General features: G+C 41.6%; 1 protein-coding gene across 7 annotated transcripts; it reads left to right on the forward strand.

Annotated features, from left to right (window-relative positions):
- The first annotated feature begins 206 nt into the window (after window positions 1–206).
- On the forward strand, window positions 207–18652 carry LOC115786790 (catenin delta-1). 7 transcript variants are annotated; one of them, XM_030739197.1, is made up of 21 exons: window positions 207–411; window positions 5489–5612; window positions 7001–7164; window positions 9336–9404; window positions 9489–9608; window positions 9716–9978; window positions 10526–10807; window positions 10898–11135; window positions 11259–11481; window positions 11636–11834; window positions 11949–12066; window positions 12169–12322; window positions 12856–12924; window positions 13472–13599; window positions 13749–13899; window positions 14078–14270; window positions 14515–14726; window positions 14810–14851; window positions 14955–15022; window positions 15207–15308; window positions 16993–18652. In XM_030739197.1, exons 3-20 carry the CDS (start codon window positions 7006–7008, stop codon window positions 15264–15266), a joined length of 2748 nt encoding a protein of 915 aa, XP_030595057.1. In that variant the 5' UTR covers window positions 207–411; window positions 5489–5612; window positions 7001–7005; the 3' UTR covers window positions 15267–15308; window positions 16993–18652. The 7 variants fall into 7 exon arrangements, with proteins under 7 accessions (XP_030595057.1, XP_030595055.1, XP_030595056.1 ...); XM_030739195.1 differs by lacking the exon at window positions 16993–18652 and adding an exon at window positions 12521–12538 and having other exon boundaries at window positions 15207–15266; XM_030739199.1 differs by lacking the exon at window positions 7001–7164 and adding an exon at window positions 12521–12538 and having other exon boundaries at window positions 209–411.
- The last annotated feature ends 3909 nt before the right edge of the window (window positions 18653–22561 follow it).

Here is a 22561-nt window from a genome sequence, read left to right on the forward strand (position 1 = left end):
GGCCAGAGGGAAATAAATGGGAGGAGATAGGAGTCGGTGAGAGGTACCCTTTATATTCCACAACACAATTTAAATCCCTCACTTCCGTTTTGTTGTAATAGGCTTTGCTCTTACCAGCCAGTGTACGTTTCATCTGAGAGGGGATACATTATTTTATCCCTAGTCTGGTAGCAGACTACTTAGAGACTGCGCTCACCTCGTGAAAAACACCTGTATGATAGAAGGAATTTTGTGTGCGCCGCGTCTTTACGGTAATCGTTGATCCCGCCCTCTCTTTTGATAGAAAACTCGGTGATGTTGCTTCGTCTTTAACGAGCTTGACCCAGAACCCAGAGGAGGGGGGGAAAAAAGAGGGCAAAAAAACTGTTTAAAAAAAAAATCATCTGGAAGGGGCAGGCTTTCCAAGAGCAGGTGAGTAAATTCGTAAATGTTACCATATGGCTGAGTATCTTGGGGGTCGCGTTTTTTTCCCCCTCGCAGATTGTGGGTGCACTGCAGCGCTGGCAAGGAGTGGTCACAGCATCGACTGTCCTCGGTTAGCTGACGATGCTAACTTAAAGTTCAAACCGTGACCCTCCATTGCTCGCCCTGCACGACTCAAACTAGCCTTTTGGTGCCAGAAGAGGAACACAAAGAAAGCTGCCAGACTTAGCTGTGAAGGACGCGTTAGCTGAACACTCCTGTGGCTAATCTGTGTTTGCCACGCTAACGCTAGCCTGGCTGTTTTTGGCAGCGAACTCGGACGTCTATGTGGGTTATTGTGATGCTAACGCTGCAAGACAGCCAAACGAGGTCATGCGGGTGCCGAGCGAGCATTCACGCCAACTTGGGCTGATTTGATCTCCAGCGTTGTCATTTATCTTTGTAGTAGCGTTAGCGCAACTACAGAGTAAGTCAAATGCTTGAGTCTTTGTTCGCCTTTTATTTATGTCTCGGTGTGCCAGCTCAGCTCGTCGCTCCTGCCCCACGCTGCTATCCCAACGTTAGCAAATTATTTCACGACAATGCGTGAGATTTCTGGGGGGGCTGCTAATAGCTAGCTGATCCTGCAAGTGATAGGTTTTGGGTGATGCTCATGCGGTTTCAGACCACTGGAAATCAGTGGTTTCTGGCCTATATACATTTAACTGTGGTTTGACCTAGTTATCGTTGCAGCTGATGCCTCCTTTCTGTCGTTAGCAGACATTTTTATCAGTACGAGCAGGGAGCAGATCTCACACCGTTGACGGTAATCACGATTAGGATCCCTCCCGTGTCCCAGAGCAACATTGGAAACCTGTTTGGCTAGACGTGTATGTATATGTTGCAGACCTCTCTGAGCTTGATGGTCTCCCATTTGCAGTCTGCCACACATCCTGAGATTATAAGCTTGTCAGCCTGTGAACCTGTTATGTGGGTCCTGTATGAACTTGTTTTTGTTAGGAAAGTGCCTGGGTGGGGATAACTGTCAGCCTGTGTGTGAACACGTAAACTGCATTTTCTCTTGTAAACACTGGTTTCATTCAGGCACAGATGCACACAATGTGTTTTGCTCAGGCTTCCTGTACCTATCACTTTACCTGTAGCTGATTCACGTGCTCCAGGTGCCACCACTAATAAGTCAGCCCTGCTTGTCTCCAAGTCCTTGTTTGATTGTTGATGCGTGCTCCCGACACAGTCTGCAATTGTGTCTGCTCTCTTGAGGTGTACAGGTTAATCCTTCAAGGGCCTACTGTGTGTGTGTGTGTGTGTGTGTGCGTGCGTGTGTGTGTGTGTGTGTGTGTGTGTGTGTGTTAGGATGTAAGTGGATTAGGGGGCTAAAGCTTCAATCTCATTACAAGCCATGCTCATCTTAAACTAGTGCCAGTGCCATCAAACTTGACTTGGGAGTGAATTGCAGTTAGTTACTTTGAGATGTGTGAACAGATGTGTTTCAACAGTGAATGTGTTGTTTCAGTCGAAGCTGTTGCAGGTGTAGGCACATTCTGCACTAACGAGAGTTTAATTAAATGGACAGGGGCTATATTGTTGCTTACATGCAAGTATGATCACAGATATCTCCTGACAGGAGTGAGTGAGTCATGCTGAGTGATGGTTTCAGAATCAGATGGGGCTGTCTGACTCGTGGTGTGTCAGTGTTCCGTCAGATGTTGCTGTTGACCTCAAGGCATGGTACTTGACATGTTGAACTTTTATTTCTTTGTCACGTCACAAAATATTGGTGGCGTGGGTCTGTAATTGGAGACTTTGTATTTGTATTTTTTAATATGTGAAGTTGATGTAGTGAATTAAGACCGGATCACCTCCATGCAAGGTAAAGGTGATTTCGTTTCCTGTGCAGTTTTGTTTTTTTTTCTATGGTTGTTCTTTCTGGGCATATTTTTGACAACTTTATTAAAAAGAAAAACTCCAGAGCATTTTCTTTTTTGATGTTAAATGTCAGACCACAATGCCTGAAAATCAAAATAGCCATCTGATTCAGTGGTTAGACCACTGTGCTTCTTGAATCAACAAACCAAAAATAGACAAATTTCAAATGTGTCTTGCAAACCTGCAGTGTAAACATTCAGTTGCATCAGACATGAATCTGTCTTTAACATAGAGCTGGTCAATTATGGCAAAAAATCATAATTGGTTATTTTAGTCAATATTAGTATTAAGAATATTTAAAACGATTACAGATTTTGGAAAGAGTGGATTTAATGAACTTTAAAAATTAGAAACTTGTCTTTTTAATTGAGTTTTTTTTTTTTCCAGGAGGTGGCAGGGGGTGTATTTAGACTTGTTTGCTGTCCTGTGCACTCCCTATCTGTACACTTAACATCAGTTAAACCATATAGAGTATTTCCAGTACCTAAAATGTGCCCGATGCTGACGATCTCTGAAGTTTTCTCACATTTAGCATGAGAAAGGGGAACTCAAGACAGTGTATTGATGAGATTTTTTTTTTTAATACTGTTGCAGATTTTTGTGTAGAAAAAATGGCTCTAGTAACTTATTAAAATGTGTATATAAAAAAAAATAATAAAATTTTGATGAATCAGCTTTGGAGGTTCACAGAGATTGCTTCCCAAAGTTCATGGAAGCGGAACAGAAAACAGTAAATGGAGAACAATATTAGTAGAGTGGGAAGTGCCTTGTGGTCGTATGATCAACATATTGACTGTGGGGGATTTTTGCTGCAACAAAATGCTTTGTTAATACAAGAAGACAGCCATCAGTTGGTGGTTTATTAAAGTGTACCTTCTATAGGCTCTTATGGTTTGTGTACAAGTGGTTCAACCCGGGTAGATGATTTATAGTGAGCCAAAGACGCCATTGCGGCCCTCTACTCATCTATGATGTTCACTTCATAACATCCTGTTTCTCAGGAAGTAGCTGAGAGGGGAAAGGGGAGTGGAGCGGCAGTGGGACAACATTGATTGTTTTCATTGTTCAACGAAACTCGGTGCTGACTTTCAAGGCCAAAACTAACAGCTGTAAGCGAGGGAGTCGGATGGAGGACAGAAGTCATGCGCATGTAAAGAGCGACACTATAAACAGATGCGTCCAATGATCATCTTCTTGCTCCCCAATTCTTTTCACGCTTGTGCTCGTGCTCTTAGTTGCACAAACTTCTCATTGTTCCTCCAGCCTCCCTGGCTGACAGCTGCAAATTCCCTCCTGGCTGTGGTTAAACCACAATAACACAGTTACTCACACACAGTACACGCACACAATCACATTCCCTCCTGCCAAGAAATATCCATCACGGTTTATAATTCATCCTGTGTGAATGACATTAATGCTTATTAGTTAAATAAGACCTTTAATGATAATGTTAATGATTTTTACTTGTGTGAAACAAGCCAAGAAGTGAGAATGTGTGAGCTTGTCATAAAACTATGGAAACAAAGCAGCTTTAGAGATATTTGGTTAGTTTTCTTTCCTGTGTTTGGGTCGCTGTGACCTGTAAACTCACCTTGAAGTGCTACAAGAGCTCACTAATCGCTGATCACTGAATGATTATTAGCTAGCGTCCTTCTTAGCTCATTCTACACTGGATGAGTGGGTGGGCTGCTGTGCTGAATTGGCAGGAGACAATGCTAGGAATGCAAGATTAGCTTTTATCTTTGATTCAGCGCTCCTTTCCTTATCTCTACCCCCTCCTATTCCTCAAGCTCACCGTCGTGTTCCTCCTTCTTTCCTACCAATCCATCTGTTTTATTTGTTTCCAGCTTTTAAAGTCTGCCTGTCTCCGTTTCTAGAGGATGATATCAGCCCTGTCTGGACTGTGACCATATAAAGGCATGTGGGTAACAGGACAGCAGTTTGTGATTTGCTCAGGTAGGAGGTTATGACTCTGGGTGAGTGTATGTAGGTGACATCATATGCGTTCCTGGCAGCTGGCCTTATCCCACATGCAAATTCTAGTCTTGGTTCTTGCAGATTCCTTTGTCTTAGGAAACACTTTAGCCACGCCTGTTTTTCCTTCTTTCTTTTTTTCTCATCAGGTCATCCCTCTTTTCCTCCCTCTTTCCCACACTGAACACACCCCATTCTGTTTTTTTGGATGAATAATGTTGTGTGTTTTGTTAGTCATTATTTTGAAAGACATACAGAAACTGAAGCAACCACTGCAGCCTTCATTTTACTAGCTAAAAAAAAAAATCTTATGTCATAATAGTCTGTCTGATATCATTACATCTGTTTTCTTTTTAAATTCATGCAGCCTGGTAAAGGTGAAACTGTGAGTCATTCATCATCATCATCCTGAGCTCCTGTTCTCATCTTTCTCTTGCGCTTGTTAATGCTCTACCTGTGAGACACCTGCTGCCTGAACTGTAAATGCAGGCCTCTGTGGCTTGAACTGTTGTGTCAGAGCATATGGGCCAGACAGAGACAGACTGAAATTCAGTCACCCCTTCTCTACCTTGTCCAACCGGTCACGCAGGTGTGTGTGGCAATAGAAGGTTTATTCACCTCATGGGGAGCTGGGTTGCTGCAGAACAGGGTGTATCAATAGATAAGAGGATTTGAGTCTCCCAGGTCTAGTTGTTTGTCTCTGGTACAACAATGTCTCTCTCTCTTCAAAAAGCAGAATAACAGGGATGTAGAGGGAGGGAATATAAGGGAGTTGGAAGAATGGTATTTGTGGATTGACGGTGTGGAGTCACATGTAAGATGAAAACTGATTAGTGAGAAAAGCCCACATACACATGTTAGAATCTCTAAAACCTGCTTTCTCTTTATGCTGACAGTCGATGTTCTCTGACCTAGAAGTAGCTGCAGGCTGTTCAACTTTTCCCAGCTAGCTGCCGTACACAGGCCAAATGTTGAGTAAATACAGGGTGTGTCCAAAGGCTGGGGCTGTTGTACATCTGCCTCTTGCTGTGCTTTTCTGCTCACAGAGCAAACACAACCCTTGTTGACACACTTGTACAGTATTCTCACTGTGTTGCTGCTTTTCAAGCAGAGGTGGCTTCACTAAAACACTTCCCTCCACCTTTCCTCCTTTCTTTCTCTGCAGTCCGTTTCTCCCTGCTTCTGGGCTCGGTGGTTTGGTGACTTTCCACACATGAACAACTAGAGCACCACCTCTGACCTTGGTGTGATCTCTCACCTCTTCTACCAAACCACGCCCGCAGGTTAAGGTGTGTATTTTGGATTTTCTGTAAACCAAGCTTAAAGCAGGCCATGCATTTCTGTGGTCAACCCATAAGGAGAAGCGTGTAGTTCTCTTTGGGATTAAAATGTTGTAAGTTGTGGTGTTTGGCTTCCCGCTGTAGTAAAAAAGCTTCATGCTCTAAGGTTAACTGTTTGTTTGTTTGCCGTATATTTCTCTATCACCAGAAATTATACTACTGAGATGTGTGAATTAAAAAAAAAAAAAAAAAATCATGAATCAGAACAGTATTGATTCTGCTGTTATCCAAAATTTTAGATCCCAGAAATAACTGTTCAAAACAAAAACACCACAACTTGTTTTAAGACTTGTCTTAGCATTTTATTTCTGTGTCAAAAACTGAGAGGATATCTTTACTTGTTGGATGGTAGTTTATTGAACTGCATGCAGGCATTGCTGAAATGTTGTGTAATAATTACTGTACCTTCCATATTTTAGTGATTATATCAAATATTTGAGGTTAAGTGCAGTGAGTTTTAAAGAATCTTTCTTATGACCTCAGATAATAACATTGTTTTCATACCACCAGTGAGGTGGTAGTTCATTCTGTTGTTTTTACCTTTAAACACAGTAAAGCATTTCCCACACACAAAGCACTTCCCACACAAATATATTAATGGTAACCAAAGTGCTCTTAATTTTTTTATTTATTAGTCCAGAAGAATTGATGAGCATTTTACTGGTGACCTTCCGGTCTCACAGTTCTCTTAACTTGTCTTTGCTTTCATCGCCCAGTCAGGGCTCCTTACTCTTTTTGTATATTTGTCACAACATATTTGGAACTGTAAATAAGTGCAGAGAAGCATCTTATAGGCTGTATTATGAAATAATTTTAAGAAACTGTGTGTGTGTGTGTGTGTGTGTGTGTGTGTACTCCTTGCCTATTGTGACTGTGGGGGAAACATTGCTCATAGCACAACCCTGCAGGCATTTCACTGTTGCTGCTACAACTGTAAATGATGCATGTGGAGGAGAAATAAATGAATGAGTGAATCACCAATGACAGGAATAGATTTACAAAATTCCAGTGTAGTTGGGAAAGTTTTGTATTTGAGGTTCAACAGAAAGCACATCTTTACATTAATTGTTGTAGTTTCTTCACCGAAACCATTATGAAATCAACTCTTGTGCAATCCCATTGTGCCAATAGCTCTCCTAAAGGAGTCTCTGGCTTGGTTACCAAACAAGATCTCTGAGGAGAACTTGGTCGAGGAGAACTCCAAATCCTGCATCAGCTGGATCTTGCTAAACGTTGATTGGGGAGTGTGTTTTTGTTATACACCCTCTGCTTTAGCGTGTGTTAGGGTTGTGTGCATGTGCGTAACACCCCCCCTCTTTTCCTTTGGGGCTGTGTAGTGTGTATGGAGCAGTGTGAGAGCGCAGCGGCTCTGCTGGAGTCGGTCAGGGAGCAGGAGGTGCAGTTTGAACAGCTGACCAGGGCGCTGGAGGAGGAGAGGAGGAGAGTGGGCCTCCCTGCTACTAGCCCCTCAACCTTGGGTCGTCCCCTCCCTCACACACAGGTAACACTCCCCAAAAAGCCCAAATGTTCCCATCTTGAGTCATTTGATCACCTCTACATCTTTGAGTGCATGGATCGTTACTCCCTCCTTCCAACCCTTGGAGTGAATTAATGCATCATTTGTCACTTGACATTCATCCATCCATCTATCCATCAGCATCCCTTATCTCCTCGGTCCCGCCTCCTCTCCGCCTGCGCTCGCCAAGTGTGTGTCTGTGCGTCATTATTGTCCCTTCTTAGATCTTTCTTGACTGGCTGTGATAAAGTATATCTGACTTTTTGACTCATATCTGCAGATTTATCATTACATGCCTTTTATACACTGTCAGCATGCCTTCAGTGTCGCTCACCAGATTCACTCGGACACACGTCCGTTTTTCATCTGCCCCTGCTGTGGAATTTCAGTCATTTTCTGATCTGTCGCAGCATGTCAGGTTAAGAAATGGGGTCACGTTGTGCATGTGTTGTATAGTCCTCCAGCCAAACAAGTTTCTTCACCAAGTTTCAATGTTGAGATCATTTGTTACTCACTGCATCCTAAGTGTTCACTTACAGTACATGCATCTTATGTGTGTTAAACATCCATTCACCTAGTCATGTTTCAAGTCACTAGTATTAATTTCTGCTATATGCATCAGTCTAACTGAATGCATGTTGGTGTTGCATGTTTTGTCTAATATTAGACTTGCAAATTTGTGTGAAATTCGTTAAAATTGTTTTGGTTACTCCACATGGCTATAAAAATTCCCACCACAGTTTCCTGCAGCCCATGATCATATATTTAAATGATTTGGATGGAAAAACACAAAATGTTTACATTGGAGCAGACTGCTTAAAAATGGCTTAAAATTTTCAATAAAGATTGTGGATTCGTTTTGACCATTAGGCTGTTAACTGTTAGCTGTTTTAGCTCTGATGCTGTCAATATAATTTGTGGTATTTATAGAGCAGGATTGCTGTATGGCAATTATGGATTTTGTCCAAATGTTGCAAGATATTACATTTGCTTTGTAAACAAAAACAGGCATTATAACCAGATACTTCTTTTTATTTTCTTAAACTGATTTAAAGTTGTTTTTAGAAATTTAAGATCAGCTTAGCTGTGTGTCTTAAGACTCCCACTTTGCTATTGTGTTTCTGGCCAGATTATTTAGGTCAGTGTGGTCCCAGTGTTATCTTATGCCATTTTTCTTTACATAACGCTTAACTGTTATAGTAGCAAGCTTCACTTTTAAAAACAGGTCATTTATTTATTATTATATTCCATTAGGTCACACTTTTACTTGAGTTGAGAATTTTTTTTTTTTTTTTTTTTTTTTCCCCAATACTATAATTTGTTTTTTTTTTTTTTCCTTCCTTTTTTGAGGGCTTGCTGACATTGATTGGATTTTATGTTTTGTCTCTCAGCCCATGGAAGCATGAAGGCTACAAAAGCCTTCTGATAACTGTCCGTGTTTTGTGATAAAGACATAAAGTATCTGTTCTTCAAACGCATGCCAGACTTGTTTGTAAATCAGATGGTATTATAGGAAACACTAGCTCTAGAGGAAGTTTGCCCTTCCTTTACTGTTAATGCACCCTGTACACTTCCTATTGCTTTTAATACCAGCCCGGCCTCCTTGTGGGCACACCATAAAATGCAGTAGCACATCAGCAAAGTGGAAGAAATTGTTTGAAGCTCTTAAATTGTCTGTCAGCAGTATCAGTATTACTGAAACTAACTCTGAATGTTGAACCAGTAAACAGCTGCTGAAAAAGACTTTCAAAATAGCTCAGTTACGCTGCATTTGCATGTGATTGCTGATAACTGAAGCAGTTACATTGCATGAGTGTTACTCTACTTTAGAAAGAAAGTGTCCAAGTCGTACAGTGTGACAGCCTTTGATTATATAAGAGTTTAGTGCAGGAGGAAATGGGGTGTGAGGATGACTGGCTGCATTCCAAAATGTCCTCCGTGTCTGGCAGTGATTCAGACCATAAACATGCAGGCCTGGTTTGGTCAGCACTGAATGTGCTTCAGCAGCAGTAATATCATCTGAGTGGTTAAAAGTAGACAGCACCGGCTACTGGGAACTGTGCCTTTAACCTCAATCTTGTATATTGTTTCAGCGAAATTGTATATGTAATTTTTTCCTGTGTATTTCATAGTTCTGTCTTTCTCTTTCATCCCAGAACGGGCGCTTAGGGGATGCAGACATTGAACGACTGAAGCTGACAGACGCTTATATAAACGGCACACAGGTATGTGATTGTACAAAGTTATAAACACTTTTTTTTTCTTGTATACATTCCTAAAGATTTACATATCTGGGGTCTTGGCTACAGTACAGGATGGTGGACCCTGCACATGGCGCTCTTGACGAGAGCTACACGCCAGAGGATGATTCTCAGGAAGTGCACTCAGTATTTTCCGAGGAGGGAACCACACGGCGGATGGACAATGGGGTAGCCTAATTTAGCACATGTTCCAGTTTCACTGATGTCAGAGTTTATTAAATTTTAATATCGCTATAAACATTTTAATACATTAGGCTGATCTCACTGTCCCACAGATGAAGAAACCAATATCACGCACAGTCCTGCCTACTGAGTCATTGTCCATTGATGGAGGCTTGTCAGTGCCTGGTATGGGCATGTACAGTGCGACATTGGACCGTCCTTACAGGCAGCCTGGCGGAGTAGACTACCCCACTGCTACAGTACCCAGAAACTACCACTATGGCCCTGTGGGTGGTTACAATGACTACCGCGGAGGTCCGCCATCAGAGGCCTATACTAGTCTGAGCAGGGGCTCCCACATGGATGATCGTTACAGGTGATTGTTCTGAACGACATGACATTTAATGGCGACTGCTTTGCCCTACATTCAGGAATATGTGTCTTTATAAGCCAAACAGTAACGGAAGTTTCCATCAGTGTACACAAAGAAATAAATTATTAACAAGGCAAAATAGGAAGTTAGGTATTAAGCTCTTGTTGAGACTAACAGACATGTTTTTCCACATTCAGTTATTCAAAACAGAATATAATTCCCCTCTTTGGCACTCTGTTTATAGCACATTCTAAATAATCCAGTTATATATGAGACTGACGTGAGCAGAATTTAGTTGGCAGGCCTTGAACTGGACCCCACAAAAACATGACAGTAACATGTATCCAGTGTATAAACATCTGTTCCCCATTCATCCTCCGACCATGAAGTGTCAGACTGACGCAGAGTTGTGAAATCAGATGACGTGTTGATCTGATCCACATTACCAGCACCCCGTATCCTGTCTCTGTCATTCTAAAAGGAAATGTTCTAAAGAAAAGATTTATCTAACTCCTCTCTCATCATTTCCATTATCCCCATATTTCCTCAGGCCAGTTGATGGCTACAGGACTCTGGACTCTGGCTACCGGGCTCCGAGCCACCAGCAGCTCGACCCATATGCAGCACAGCCCCAGGTGAGTCGGGGAATGAGGGCTTTGGGCTCAGCAATGGAGATGCGGTATGGACATGGTCACTATGGTCTGGAGGATGATCAGCGCAGCATGGTATATGATGACTATGGTATGGGGCCTCCACCCATGCACCCTGGAGGCTATGGTACCATGCCACGCCTGGGGCCGGGCCCTGCGGGTATGGATAGACGAAGACTCAGGTAACATTCTTTTCTATACTAAGTCAGTCCAAAAAAATTACATATTTTATTTGAGACACTCTTGATAAATGCTTCTGATGCCTTCTACAGGAGCTGCGAGGACACTTTGGACAGTGACATGGGTGGAGTTGAGCCATATGCTTGGGCCGTCCCTATGACAATGGAGAGAGGGAGCATGGCTTCACTGGACAGCACGTTGAGAAAGCCTCCCACTTCGTGGAGACAGCCAGAGCTTCCAGAGGTTATTGCCATGTTGAACTACCGCCTGGACCCTGTAAAGACCAACGCTGCTGCCTTCCTCCAGCACCTCACATTCAAAAATGACAAGGTGAAATAATCCTTGCAGTCATGTTACTGTCATTTCTCTTTTATGCTGTGAGTTCTAGTGATTATTCTGCAAAGTTTTGGGGGTTTTTTTTGTTGTCAAGACAGTGTCTAATTATGTGTGTAGGTTAAATCAGAGGTGCGTCGCCTAAAGGGCATCCCAGCCTTGGTGTCACTGCTGGACCATCCTAGCAAGGATGTGCACCACTCATCTTGCGGAGCGCTAAAGAATATTTCCTATGGTCGAGATTCAGAGAACAAGATTGCCATCAAGAACTGCGATGGAGTGCCTGCTCTGGTTAGATTACTGAGGAAAACCCACGACCAGGATCTCACTGACACTATCACAGGTACTGCTGCTGTTTTTAAAATCATTTAATTTTTTTTATTTATTTATTTTTTTTTAAATATATAGCTCTTAAATTTCACTTACTACTACTATTGGTTATTATTTTAAAAGCTAAACTGTCTCTTGTTATAATAACATTTATTTTATCTTCCCAGGCACATTGTGGAACCTTTCATCCCACGATTCAGTTAAGATGGAGATTGTGGACCACGCCCTGCATGCCCTGGTTGACGAGGTGATCGTTCCACACTCAGGCTGGGAGCGAGGGAGCAGTGGAGGAGGAGGAGAAGAAAGCTGCAAACCACGCCATATGGAGTGGCAGACCGCCTTGACCAACACTGCTGGCTGCCTTAGGTATGCAAAGGATCAATGGATGAAAAGCAGGGGAAGTTGAAGATGGAGAAAGGGAAGCTTATTTTAAGGAGAAAACATGCAATTATGTGCTTAACTTCTCCCCATTTCCTGCAGGAATGTGAGTTCAGAACGCAGCGAGGCCAGACGAAAGCTGAGGGAATGCTCGGGGCTGGTGGATTCACTTATGTACATGGTCCAGTCGCAGATCAACTGCAAAGATGTGGACAATAAGGTTAAAAATCCACTTAAAACTGTCACTTTTTCCATGAGACAGTTGTGAGAGATAAAAACAGAGTTTGATCCTCTTGCCTCCTTTTATTCCTCCTTCCTGTAGCTGGTGGAGAACTGCGTCTGCCTCTTGAGGAATCTGTCCTACCAGGTTCACCGTGAAGTCCCCGGCTGTGAACGCTATGCAGAGACCATACCTGTCAACCAGGGCGGGGCCCCAGCTAGCAAAGGCGGCTGCTTTGGCTCTAGAAAAGGCAAAGGTTGGTGTCGGACAGCTACGTCATTGTCAGAGATTTGCTGTTGTATGAATGGCAGTTGCTGGTGGGGTTGAGCTTGTTGGTGGCAGAAGACCCTATCGCTGTTTTTCACACTCTACCACTGTTTCCCTGTTTTCCTCTTCTCCCTCCTTATTTCTTCCCATCCTGTTTCACTTCTTCCTTTCTCTCTGCTGTGTTTAGATGAGTGGTTTTCCAAAGGTAAGATTTTCCTTTTGGTGTTCTCATGAACCTTTGAAGCTGTCTGCCATTCTCATCACTTATTTTACTAATGCATAATAATATAAAACAAATGTCTCATAATGTTGAATTTACATGCAGTCCATGGGCATGATCACTTGACGTCACACAAACGGCATTGCATGCTGACAGTGCTTGTTCTGCTGGTTGCATGTTTGACCAGATAACAGTAGAAGACCGAGAATATCAAAGTGGTCATCTCACCCCCCAACATCACTTAGTCTTTGTCTTATCTACTAATTTTTTTTTTCACTCTCTCTCTCCTTAATTTTCTGCAGGAAAGAAGGATGGAGATGATGGAAGTGGAGATCTGGTTGATATTCCAAAGAGAACAACACCTGCCAGAGGTACAGTCTGTGTGTGTGTGTGTGTGTGTGTGTGTGTCTGTTTTTTTTGTTTGTTTGTTTGTTTGTTTTCGCCTTCCTTTTGTGTACTAATAAGTGGTCTCCACAAGCTGGATTACCAGAATAGCTGCAGCTATTATTTCTGGGGTTTCTAAATCTTCACATTTTGACAGTGTTTTATAAACACACATCCATCACTTCAAAACAAAACACACATACAAACAACAAAAACGGCTCCTTTCCATGCAAAATATGCCTCATATCAGAATAAGCATTGATAACATAACATTTACATAATATTTAATTGACTGTTATTATTTAAAATATATAAAACCGTTCTTTAAATTGAATCGGTTCTTGCTGTGGGTAATACAAATTGTCCTCCTGTAACCTGCCTAGTATATTCATGACTATCTAACATACGAACTTTTATATTATGCAATATGTATTTTTATAATTGGAATCTTGCTATGCTGTAGGTGTTATCAGCACCCAGCACAAATGTTGATGTTGGTCTAAACTAAAGCTCCTCTTTTCCTGTCAACTTTAGGTTATGAACTGTTGTTCCAGCCAGAAGTGGTTCGCGTTTATACGTCACTGCTCAAAGAGAGCAAGAACCCCTCAGTACTCGAGGCTGCTGCCGGTGCCATCCAGAACCTGTGTGCTGGCCGATGGACTGTTAGTATAATTTATCCAAGCTGGGTCTCCAGTGTGAAATACGAATGTTGAATTCAGATTTGAATTTTTAAAGTTCATTAAACTGAATAGTTTTATATTATTAGATGAAAACCAAAGTTGATCATTTCCTCCCTGTGCTTGCCGTACAGTATGGTCAGTATATCAGGGCCAAGGTGCGTCACGAGCAGGGTCTTCCCATGATGGCAGAACTGCTGGCTCATGGCAATGACCGTGTGGTTCGGGCAATGTCTGGAGCTTTGAGAAATCTTGCCATTGACAACCGTAACTGTGAACTGCTAGGTAAGATTGTTGTTCTTCTCAGATATTATTGTATAACATGGCTCAGATTCTCATTTTGCTAAACAGTCATTGCACATGTTTTGTATTTTGTTTGTTTTTTTTTTTTTGTTTTTTTTTAATAATAGCCATGTTTTACAGTTCAGAATCAACATGTCTGTACTTACTGTTTCTTTTGTAGGTTTGCATGCAGTGCCTAACCTTGTGGCCAACCTGCCTGGAGGCCAGAGTCAGTCTGGACGTACTCTATCGGAGGAGACGGTGGTGTCTGTACTGAGCACGCTCGCTGAGGTGCTTGGCAACAGACTGGAGCCGGCAAAGACCCTTCGAGGTTCACAAGGCATCGAGAGGCTTGTGCTTATCAACAAAGATGGGTAAGTGTTTTCAGACTGTAGAAACTGTGCTTTGTGTATGTGTTCTCTTAATATATAAAACTAGCTCTTTTTCAAGCACCATAAGGTGTGTGTGTGTGTGTGTGTGTGTGTGTGTGTGTGTGTGTGTGTGTGTGTGTGTGTGTGTGTGTGTGTGTGTGTGTGTGTGTGTGTGTGTGACAGAAAACTGATCAGAGATGATAACAGCTCTGAGTAACCCTAACCCTTATCTCTGGGCATCTTGCAGCAAGCGCTCTGATCGTGAGGTGCGGGGGGCCGGCCAGGTACTGCAGCTCGTTTGGGCTCACAAGGAACTGCGTCGACCTCTTGAGAAAGATGGCTGGAAGAAGACAGACTTCATGGTCAACCTTAACCCCGGCGGCACCACCACTACTAACGGCCCAAGCACCCGAGCTAACGGCACCTATGAAGACAGCACCACACCCCTACTGGACAGAGGTGAGCACAGGAAGTATTTGGATTAAATTTGGTACAAGGGATATTTAATAAGTTGACTCATGAGTTGTTTTTCTTTGTCTCAGGGGAAAGGAGGGACATGATTCCCCTGAATGACATTGGCCCTGGTTAGTACATTCTTCTTTGCTACTTGTAGCAAAAACATTTTTTTTTATTTTTTCCCAAAATTAAATCTGTGTTAATATTTAACCTGTTTTCATCTTCCCTCAGAGGCCTACTCTACACTGGACCAGAAAGAGAGGAGAAACACTCTGGATGAGATCACAGACACTTTACCGGTACTTGATGTCACTGTTAACATGCTGGATTGCTGGTTTAATGACACTAATCCATAACCTCCTGCACAACTATGAATATTTCCTGACTGTAACCTTTAAAACCTCACAATTACTGACACATCTTTTCTCACACTCACTTCCTGTCCACCTTCTTTCTTTCTCTCTTTCTCTGCTCCTCTCTCAGCGAGGGGTGTATGGGGGCAGAAAGGGCTCCCTGCCTCTTTTGGACTCCTACGATGGTTAGCCCTCCCCCCTCCCCTCTACCCCCTCTGCATGTAACAGCATGGTATGTCCAACTGACCTCTATTCCTGCATGGACTCTATGAGCTGTGCTCCTTATGTCTCTGATAACTGAAAACCTCAGTGAAACCTGGTCCAAGTCTATGATGGTGAACTAAAACAGGCAGAGGTGGTGTTGTACTAATGCTTAACTATGAGATACCCTGATGTGTTGTGTACATGCTGGTATAGTATGCTGCAAGGTGCTCCTTGTGCATTGTCCTCTGTCAGTGTAAATATGAATCCCAGGCTGATAATTATTATTTTAAGGATCTAAATCTTAACTGTCTATGCATTAGTGTTGTCACAAAACCACAACTTTTAAAGTTACTCATAACTTTGTCTTTGCATTTATGGTGTTGTGCCATGCAAAAGTTATTGTTCATGGCAAGAAATGACACATGAAAAGCAAAAAAGTAATGAAACTGATGATTTTTGTATCCTTTCCAAAAGTAGTTTTGCTGTGACAGCTGCTCTAATGTCCTCGCAAAGTCCTGAGGCCTGTTCTACGAAGCGGGGGTTTCATCATACCCACGTAACTTCAGGGTTAACTCTGCGTTTTCTGTACTGCAAAGGTGGTTCATTTCTTACTGCAGTAAATCAGACCATTTAAAAATCATTGAGGCTTCAGCTAAAACAGGCACACTGATTCATATAGCTCTTTTAACACTAAACTATCTGTCCAGAACTTTTCCTCTCACATCGCAAGATTTATCTGCAGCAATTGTGGTACTGTCATTCTGTAATATATGTGTAACCTCTTCATATTTTTCTAATATTATAGTTTACTCTTTCCTTTCTAAAATCAGCCACTACCATAATCAATGTGATGAGTCAGATGTTGCCAACACCACCCCTTTCATGTGAACACATTTGCTGGGTTAGCTTAGCGAGATAACCAGCTTCGTGTGACCACTTATCCTGGTTACCAGTATTGGTGTAAGCGAATCCAGATAATGGAAGGATATCCTGGGTATGCTGAACTCGCTTCACAGTACAAGGCCCTGGACAAGCAGCTGCTGGAGTGGACCTAAACACCCTTTAAGAAAGTAGAAAAGTGTTAATTCTGGTTTGAAGATCCATAAACTCTCCTGCAGTTTCCATTGTTGTGGAGGGGATTGATGTCTGAGAGCACACTCTTGTGGTTGTGCCAGCTACTACAATAACAGAATATAAACATCTCTTTTGGTGGATGGAAGGTCATGAAAAGAACATTTATTAGCACCATTGTGGAGTTTATTGTGTAAAATAATTTTTTGATTGCATAACCAGAGTTGGTATGGTATTTTTACAAGTTATGAAAGTAGATACATGACAAATCAAACACGGAAAGTAGTTCCCAGTCTTTGTTGTTTAAAGCCACGAACAGATGATTGTGACCTCTGCACAGACCTCAGTTTGCCATGAAATGATTTAATGTGCAGAGCAGCGCGCCAGGAGCTGTAATCTTATTTAACTGCTGAAACACACCAATAGTAATGTGATTACAGTAGCATGTAAAACTGTTTTACACGTAATGCTGAAGGATTGGTTATTGTGACAACACTAGTGTGCAGCGTGCCATACTTATACCACAGAAGTCTTTGTGTTGCCTTTTTTGTTTGTGTAAATCAGCCACTTTTTTTTTTTTATGCTTGCATTTTGACTCATTTGTTTTAATCATTGTTTTCCTATTTTTTTTTTTCCTCCAGAAAAACTGATAGTTTGCATCACCCAGACTGGGCCGTCCCTGCCCTACCACTGCTACTGAGGAGAGAAGATCCAGACTCTCTCCCTCTGCTCTCACACCTTTCTCTCCCTCTTTCTCTATCAGTACACAGATGGGATCAAAAGATGGCGGGGGGGTTGGCATCCAAAGAAAGTGGCTGTGTTGCAGGCAAAGTGTTTCATGCAACACACACACACACACACACACACACACACACACAAAAAGACACACATACTTTTTACGAATTAATTCAGTTGTAGCAGCAGAAATGTATTCCGTTTTTACAAATTATAGTTCTTCTGTAAAGGCAATCACCTCTGTTGACAATCATTTGATTCTGGTGTTGTCCTGCTCACTTTTCTTTTTTTTTTTTTTCTTTTTTTTTTTTTTTTTTCTGTTTGCTACTTGGCAAATTTTGTCATGTTACAGCCACCTGACATTGGTCCTCAAATAATGAGTTTATATTTAGACATCTAAGTAGGGTGTATACTGTATATAAAAAGAAAAAGGGGGATGACTGCATTAGTTTTGGCTCATTAATTTAAATCTTCCCTGTACTGGGATTGTTGGGAGGTTGGGACACACCGACAGCCCGCCCTGTAGATTGAGAATGTTGTTTATATAGGAGTTATTTTCCTGTCTAGAGTTATTTTCTCTCAGTTGGGATGACAAGAAAGGGCAGGTGTGTGTGTATATTTATTATACAGTAAACCTGTGGGGGGGTGTGTGTGTGTGTGTGGAAAATGAATATGGACCTTTTGAATGAGTGTGTGTTGATCCAAATGACACCACATGTTGATTATTCCATCAGTCATATTTTTTTTTTTTTTTTTTTTTTTTTTTTTTTTAAACTTAGTTTTAATGTTCCTCTTTTTGTGTTTTGATGATTTTTTTTGTTTTGTTTTTTGTTTTGTTTTTTTTGTCCACCCCAAATGGAACATTTATGAGAATTTCAGCTGCTTTGGATTTGCATTTAGCCAACTTAAACCAGTGCAACACATCAGACCTGGTACTGAGGTGAGAAGCTGTGAACAAACACTAATAAACCACTTAAATATTTAGACATACAGCTTCAGAAGGCTTTTAGTCATTCCTGTCTCTTGGGATCTGCAGACCCACCTATTCATTGTGGGTTTTTTTATTTTATTTTATTTTTTTCAGACCAGCTGGAGTGGAAGGAATTTTAAATATAAAATCCTGTAGCTGTTTCATACATGTTTGTCTGGATTAATTTTGTGCTGCACAAAAAAAGCATCTGGGAGGCTTTTTTACTCAGAGGAGACTCGAGTTTTAACAGTTTGGGAGAGATTGGCGTAATTTAAATTGGGAGGCTCGCAGAAGGCACATTTTGACCTTTTGTTTTTTATATTTCTTTCTTCTCTGTGTCTGTTTTTATTTCCGAGGTTTATATGTATGGGAGTGGTGGGTGAGAGCATTATGCAATTTGTTCTACTTTGTAATCCCACTTTTACAGCTGAGTTGTTTTTAAAGGCAAAAGAGACCAGTCATCTTTTTGTTTTTGTTTTTTTTTTACTCTTCACACACATAGTATATTTGTACTGTTGCCTATCCATGTAAAATTATGATGTACCATTCATACCTGCCTTGGCTCTGAGAAGTTGCTTTTTTTTTTTTTTTTTTTTTCAGTGATGTATGTAACTGGTTGTTTTTTATAAATAAAGATCTTTTCCTAGACAAGCTTTGGTAACGTGTGATTGATGTGGCTGTGTGCCGAGGAGAGGAAGGACTCCTGTATCGTGTAGATAAACATGTCTAATTAAAGAGAAGCAATCTGTGTAATTTCATCCCCTCGCTCTTGTCAAGGCAAATGGCAAACACTCAGTCTTGGTGCTATGTTTGATATTCACTCCCTAAAATTATGCTTGCTTTTTAAAAAGATTTAATTAGTAACGCTTACAGTTGGGCAGCGCTTTTTAAATGACAAGCATGTTAATCTCCTAACTTAAGACCTGTTTGTGTTCAAGGCTTATTAAAGCCGGCTAACCTTCAGATACCTCAGCAAAGCTGAAGGCCGATAAGCATTGACGTTCTCAGCTTTACTGTTGTCTCCAGTTACACACAGCAGCATGTTGGCAGGGAGTGTCTTGTAGGTGTGTGTTTGTTTGCTTCCTGACATGTCAAAGGAACACGTGAATGGTTGTTCCTGGGCATGAAAGTGTCTAGGTGTTTAAAGTATGCAACGCATTTGAAATGCATCCCGGACAGGCTGAGAAGCAGCTGCTAGATCACGAGGGCTTTGACTGGATGTCAGTGTGAAAGTTTGCCATTAGTCAGGCTATGATGTGTATGCGTCGGCCTGGGCATAAAATTATCCTTAAATTTAATACATAAGATGCAGGCACACTGCCAGTGTGTTCATGTTCGACAGTAAAAAGGTTTACATGTCACACTTGTAGATGGAAGTAGCAAGCAGATAAGCCATTTGAATACAACTTAAGATTATTCTTTATTAATAAATGTATGTTTGTTTTTTTTTCTTTTTACATGGTGTTATTTTAAAAAAAAATGAAATGCAGAAGCAGTGTGTGAAAACCAAAGTACCCTTTATGACTCAGTAGCTTGTAGCACCACCTTCAGCTGCAATAACGAAGTAATTGTTTTCTGTATGACTATCAATCTCTCACATCGTTGTGGAGGAATTTTGGCCCACTCTTCTTTACACCATTGCATCAGTTCATTGAGGTTTGCGGGCATTTGTTTACACACAGTTCACTTAATGTCCCACCACAGCTTTTCAGTCAGGTTGAGGTCTCTGGGCTTTGGGCTGTTGCAACACCTTCATTCTTTGCTTTTTCAGATATTTTTGTAAATTTTAATGACGTGTTTGGCCAATTTCAGCTAAGCTGTAGTTGTCAGATAGATGGCCTCACATTTGACTCTAGGATGCTTTGGTATACAGAGGAGTTCATGGTAACCTCAGTGGCTGTGAGGCACCCAGGTCCTGTGGCTGAAGAACAAGCCAAATCTTTACCCCTCCATCACCATGCTTGACAGTTGGTATGAGGTATTTGTGTTAATATGCTGTTAGTTTTTTCCCCAAGCATAGTGCTGTGCGTTATGTTCACACATCTCTGCTTTGTCTTGTCTGTCCAAAGGACATTGTTCCAGAAGTCTTGTGGTTGGTCAGATGCTGCTTTGCAAACCTAATCTCTGCCATGGGCTTTTTAAGCGAGGAAAGGCTTATCTCTGATCTTTTTTTTTTTTTCTTCTTCTAATTGTACTGTCATTAACATTTAACATCCTAACTCAGGCCTGTAGAGTCTGAGATATAGCTCTGGAATTTTTTTTGCAGTTTGTCTGAGCCTTCCAAAGTCTGATCTTAAGGTGAATTTGCTGGGTTGTCCTCACTGTAGAACGATGGACTTCAAATTGTTTGCAAATGGTCTTATAATCCTTCCCTTCCCTTGATGGGAAGTAACAATTGTTTCTCTTAGATCATTGCTGATGCGTTTCCTCATCGGCATTGTGTTTTCACACACCTGAACACTTCAGACCAGCAACCTGCCAAAACTTCTGCTTTTTTAAGAGGTGCTCACAGCTGCTGATGATCAATTTGATTAGCATCCCATGACTGCCACTTTCCCTCTTACTTCCTATGGGAGCAGTAAGGGTTTACTTAGTTTATCACAGGACTGCTGCTGCTTTCTGGCTTCAGTTCTGTGAAATAAACAATCACATGTAATACGTCATATGTTGTTGTTCATCTGAGGTTGTTTTTACCTCATTTTAAGACCAGCTGACAACCAGCTGATTTTTTCATTATGCCCTGATACATAAAACCTTAGAACTGACAGAAGGTTTACGTCCTCATTACCATGATGGTAACTATTCACAAATAATTGCCTAACAAACCCAAGAATTTGACAACGCAGCAAAATTTGATACTCAAACTACATAAAAGGGGTTACTATTTAAACTCTTTAGTGCAACATTTATTCATTTTATTTAGTTACAGAACAGCACAATAGGAATCACAAAATAAATTTTCCACTGCAAAGATTGATAGTGATTTGATTTGTCAAAACTCAAACAGCTGAAGCCTCTTTTACAGGTTTATTTGATCTGTATTTTTACAGAGATTTTGTCCCTTTTAGACTTTCTTTACAGCTAATATACAGAAAGGAAAGAATTACAGTGACAAATGGCTCCTGAAACGTACACGTGGACATGTGAGTATTGCTTTAAGACATATTTGGGTGGAGTAAATCTATCCTTTGGACATGTACCCCCGTGAAGTTCCTCTGCCAAAATTAGTAGGCTATTCATTCATGATGGGAAGTAAATAACTTGACAGTCAACTTAAAAAATAAAATGTGAATATCCAAAGGATAAATATGTAAAACTTTGCTACAGCCATGACAAGATGTGAAAGTAAATTTAAAAAAAAATCTTACAGGCACACCTATAACTGAAGTCCTCAGTTAGAGCTTTAATATTAGAGCTGTAATAAACTGCACAGGCACAGCTGTTGCAAGCAGCTATCTGACTCAGATGTGCGCCTGTCTGGGTTACTCACTGCGTGTATGTAATGCTTGCAACCTGTGCAGCTGGTGCAGATACACACACCGCTCTTTAAACCTGAGACCACCAAACGCAGCAGATTCTCCCCCTCTCCTTCACGGTGTCCTGTCATTCGGTGTCATTTCTATTTAGGGCTCCTCTGCTGTTCCTCGTTTCCTCTCTAACTCTCTCTAAAGCTCAAATAGAAGCAGCGACATTTAACTCCTGCTCACCATATCGGAGGGGGGAAAAAAAAACATCGAGAGGACCAAAGGAATACAGTACGTGATCGAGAGAGGAATGTAGAGCTGGATTCATCACAGGGACACCACACTGCTTGGATTTTATTTGTGGCTTTACGCTTCCTTCCTCATAATCCCGGGAGCAGATTTGTGGAGGACTATGTGTGACCATACAAACAGTTAGAGCAAAGGAACAGCTTCAGTTTTGGCTCATGGATATACTCAGCGTCCCTGGTCCATCCTCTTCAGATATGGATGATGAGTGCCCTGAACGTACTCCAGCCCCAGAATCCTCCCGCCACACCACCCACACTGGCGCGCAGAGCGGGCTCAGTGGCCTGGGATATGGGATCAGGGTGGCGTGGCACCACCTTAGGCCCTTCATCCCCTTCTTCCTCATCAGCTCCATGGTGGTAGCTCTCGTCTACCTGATGCAGGCCATCATCTATGGGGGGCCCTTCAAAGACCCGCTGTTTTTTGTCAAATTTAATGAGCGCTGGCCCAGACCGACTCCACCACAAGAGGACACACCGGCCCCTACCAAGTTTTTTGGTCTGGTCCCCCCCTTGTCATTTGAGGAAGTCCATGTGGATGTTCACAGAGACAATGGGACAACGTGAATGGGAATATAGAAAACAAGGACTAAACAGGGACCACACACAGTTCTTGGATTAAAAGAGCACAGACTAATATTTGACTTGCGTCCTCTTTCTTTTTCAAAGTAAGATATAATGGATGAAAATGGATTTTCTTCCAGCACCTGTTGTTGAATCAGGTTCCTCTAAAAAT

Source organism: Archocentrus centrarchus, chromosome 10, assembly GCF_007364275.1.
Source record: "Archocentrus centrarchus isolate MPI-CPG fArcCen1 chromosome 10, fArcCen1, whole genome shotgun sequence".
In the NCBI taxonomy this organism is placed as follows: Eukaryota; Metazoa; Chordata; class Actinopteri; order Cichliformes; family Cichlidae; genus Archocentrus; species Archocentrus centrarchus.